At 45.9% G+C, this 3,972-nt stretch overlaps 1 protein-coding gene across 1 annotated transcript in view; it reads right to left on the bottom strand.

The window, feature by feature from the left end:
- Nucleotides 1–3,972, bottom strand: part of INSR (insulin receptor) — a 204,414-nt gene that overhangs the window by 78,890 nt on the left and 121,552 nt on the right. Inside the window, 1 exon segment of the mRNA XM_017880002.1 lies at nt 1,626–1,947. Within this exon segment, the coding sequence (XP_017735491.1) occupies nt 1,626–1,947 (322 nt within the window).

The raw sequence follows: 3,972 nt of genomic DNA, 5'->3' as shown, positions 1-3,972 counted from the left end.
AAAGCCAAAAGGTTTTGTTGGTAGGTTTTATCAACAACAAGCAAAACAAAACATATTGTACTTACAGGTTTCACAAACACTCAAAGAAAGAGTCACAAGAACTGAAATTACAGTTTGTTTTCCTTCCCGCCCTCTCCACCCAGGGAAATAAAATTTCCCACCACAACCCTCTCGCTTGGCTAATTCTCAAGTCTGAAGAGGAAGATACTTTACATAAGCAGGTCAGCTCAAGGCCTCTTGACATGTGTCTGTTTCTGATTTGCTTTTGTGTTGTTTTGTGGTGTGTGCGTGTGTGTGTTTTTAAAACAAAACATAAAACCTCAAAACAAAAACCAGGAAACAGATTTTTGCAACTCAGTTACGGCCCCAAAATAGCTCATGGAAGAAGCTAACAGCGCGAACAGAAAGTCTGTGATGTGCGTAGGAAATCTGACTCACTGCCAAAGAGAGAAAACCCAGCTATTTCTCACCCAAACGGCAGGAAATGGTTTGATGATACTGTCCTGCAGAGAACAGCAAAGCCCTGAGAATAATGCAGAAGTGAGTCTCTTCCTCCTGGAGACAGTATGTTCTGGGCTAATCTTGGCACACTACCAGGCTACAGGCCAGGGAAGACACAAAAGACCTTGGTATATCCTTGATGTGACAATGATGAAGCTACATCAGTGAGGACAGGCCACGTGGAGGATTTTAGGGAAATCCAGGGACTCTGTCTTATTATATTTTCTCGTTCTGAAGTCAAGCACAGAAAGCTTAGAACTGGGGTCCACAATGCCAGACGGCGCAGTGGCTCACACCTGCTATCTCTGCACTTTGAGAGGCCGAGGCAGGTGGACCACCTGAGGTTGGGCATTTGAGACCAGCCTGACCAACATGGCGAAACCCTGTCTCTATTAAAAATACAAAAATTGGCCAGGCACAGTAGCTCACGCCTGTAATCCCAGCACTTTGGGAGGCCGAGATGGGCGGATCATGAGGTCAGGAGATCGAGACCATCCTGGCTAACATGGTGAAACCCCGTCTCTACTAAAAATACAAAAAATTAGCCAGGTGTGGTGACAGGCGCCTGTAGTCCCAGCTACTTGCGAGGCTGAAGCAGGAGAATGGTGTGAACCCGGGAGGTGGAGCTTGCAGTGAGCCGAGATCGCACCACTGCACTCCAGCCTGGGTGACAGAGCAAGACTCTGTCTCGAAAAGAAAAAAAAAAAAAAAAAAATTAGCCAGGCATGATGGCAGGCACCTGCAGTCCCACCTGCTTAGGAGGCTAAGGCAGGAAAATCGCTTGAACCCAGGAGGCAGAGGTTGCAGTGAGCCGGGTTCGTTCCACTGCACTCCAGCTTGGGCAGCAGAACAAGACTCCATCTCAAAAAAAAAAAAAAAAGAAAGAATGGTGGGCACAATACCAGAAGTATATACCATCTGGCCCTTTAGAGAAAAAGGTAGTCAACTCCTGCTCCCAAGCCCAGGACCAAAACATAGTGCAAAAGTAGCATCTGAGAGCAGAGACCTCACTCATAGCCAATTAACCCTGAGTGTGCACACAGTTTTAACAGGAGGCATTGTCACAACCAACCCCACGTTCCTTCTCCTCTCAGCTGCCCCCCGGACCCACATCCAGAACTCACTTGCTGGAATTCATCGTGTACCCGGAGGGACACTCAGGGATGCACTTGTTGTTATGAATGACGTACTGGTGGCAGCCCTGCCTCCGCGAGTTCTTGCATTTGTGGTGCAGGTCCTGGCAGAAGCTGAAGTTCACACAGCGCCAGTCCTGGAAGTGGTAGTACGGGGGCGGGCAGGTCTCCACACACCTGCCGTCCAGGTAGAAGTTGCGGCAGGCCACGCACTTGGTGGGGTCGTCGGGCTCAGAACAGTTGCCCAGGCACTCGCTGTGGCAACAGAGGCCTTCGGCAGTGCAGCCGTGTGACTTACAGATGGTTGGGCAAACTGGAGAGAGAGAGGGAAGAAAATAAATGAATAAATAAAACAGCTGGTCAATGGCTTTGTCCAATTCCTGTCTGCGTATGCAGCAATTCTGGATCAGACAGTGAGAGTCAACCAAATACTAACAATAAAAGCAGCATTTCTACATCATTACCCACATGCCAGACACATCTATTAACTGGTTTAAGCCTCCAAACCATTGGTGTGCTTGCCAATGTTTAACAACTGCCTGAGGGAGGGGGACAGGAGGTCCCAAATTTATATAGCATTTGCCAATTTCCATGGTGTAAATATTCCTACCAGTGGTGGATTTCAGGCTACCAACATGAAGTTACTAAACATACAGCTGGCAAGAGATACATAGTAGCATTCCTTTAAATAGTATTTATAAGTATATACAAAATGTATCTACTATTGACACAAAAGTAGTAAATAACCTCAACAGCACAGATAATAGGAAAACATTGTGTGCTATTAGGAAGTGGTGAGTTTTGAGTATTTGTTACTTTTAAATACCTTTGTTAATTTAAAAACTTCGGTTTTTAATGTCATTTGTTTAACTGTAGGTTTATGTAGCTTTTATGAATATCTATGTCTAACAAATGGCTCACGAATCACCTGAAAATTTGACCACTGGCTCTAGCAAGCCAACTCCAGCATGCTACTGCACCCCACATGTGAAGTAGACACACTGCTATCTCCTTAATTTTTTTGTTTTACAAATGGGGAAACTGAGGCATGGAGAGGTTAAGTAACTTGCCCCCAAACCACTGATTGCTTCAACAGACATTTGCTTGCACTAATCTAGATACTGTAACCACTATGGGGAAAAAGTAGCTGCAGACCCTGCCTTTGGGAGCAAGCACAAGGTCTAATGGAGGAGACATTTTAATTACTTAAACATGCAAAAGTGTCTGGGTGCCATGGCTCATGCCTGTAATCCCAGTACTTTGGGAGCTCGAGGTGGGTGGATCACCTGAGGTCAGGAGTTTGAGACGAGCCTGGCCAACATGGTGAAACCCTGTCTCTACTAAAAATACAAAAATTAGCCGGGTGTGGTGGTGCACGCCTGTAATTCCAGCTGCTCAGGAGGCTGAGGTACGAGAATCACTTGAATCCGGGAGGTGGAGGTTGCACTGAGCCAAGATTGTGCCATTCCACTCCAGTCTGGGCGACAAGAACAAAATTCCATAAAAAAAAGAAAAAAAAAAAAAAAGGCTGCGTGTGGTGGCTCATGCCTGTAATCCTAGCACTTTGGGAGGCCAAGGTGGGCAGATCACCTGAGGTCAGGAGTTCGAGACCAGCCTGGCCAACATGGTGAAACCCCGTCTCTACTGAAAATACAAACAATTAACCAGGTATGGTGGCGGGCAACTGTAATCCCAGCTACTCAGGAGGCTGAGGCAGGAGAATCACTTGAACCTGGCAGGTGGAGGTTGCAGGGAGCCGAGATCATGCCACTGCACTCCAGCCTTGGTGACAGAGGGAGACAAAAACAAAAAAAAACGAAACAAAACACAAAAAGAAAAAAAGTTGAGGAGTATTCTTCACCCCAAATCCCCAGACTATGATTCTCAGCACAGTGGATCCCACCAGCCAAACTCAGGGAACAGAAGTGGCCCCAGAAGCTATACATCCATATGTGAGCAGCACCGTCCGGTCGAACTTTCTGCGATGACGGAAATGTTCTCTATCTGGGCCGTCCAACACAGTAGCCACTTCTCCCCTGTGGCTTCTGAATGTGGTTAGTGCAACTAGGAAATCCGATTTTTTTTTTAAAGTGTGGTAAAATACACATAGCATAAAATTCACTATTGTAACCATGTCTAAATGTAGAGTTCAGTGGTATTAAATACTTTCACGTGGCTATGCGACCATCACCACCACCCATCTCCAGAACTTTCTCATCTTAACCAAACTGAAACTCTGTCCCCATGAAACACTCACACCCACCCTCTTCCCCAGCTCCTGGCACCTCCCATTTTACTTTCTTTTTATTTTATTATTATTATTATTATTATTATTATT

Source organism: Rhinopithecus bieti, unplaced genomic scaffold, assembly GCF_001698545.2.
Source record: "Rhinopithecus bieti isolate Rb0 unplaced genomic scaffold, ASM169854v2 scaffold_10589, whole genome shotgun sequence".
Classification (NCBI taxonomy): Eukaryota; Metazoa; Chordata; class Mammalia; order Primates; family Cercopithecidae; genus Rhinopithecus; species Rhinopithecus bieti.
This window is presented reverse-complemented; position numbering and strand designations above follow the sequence as displayed.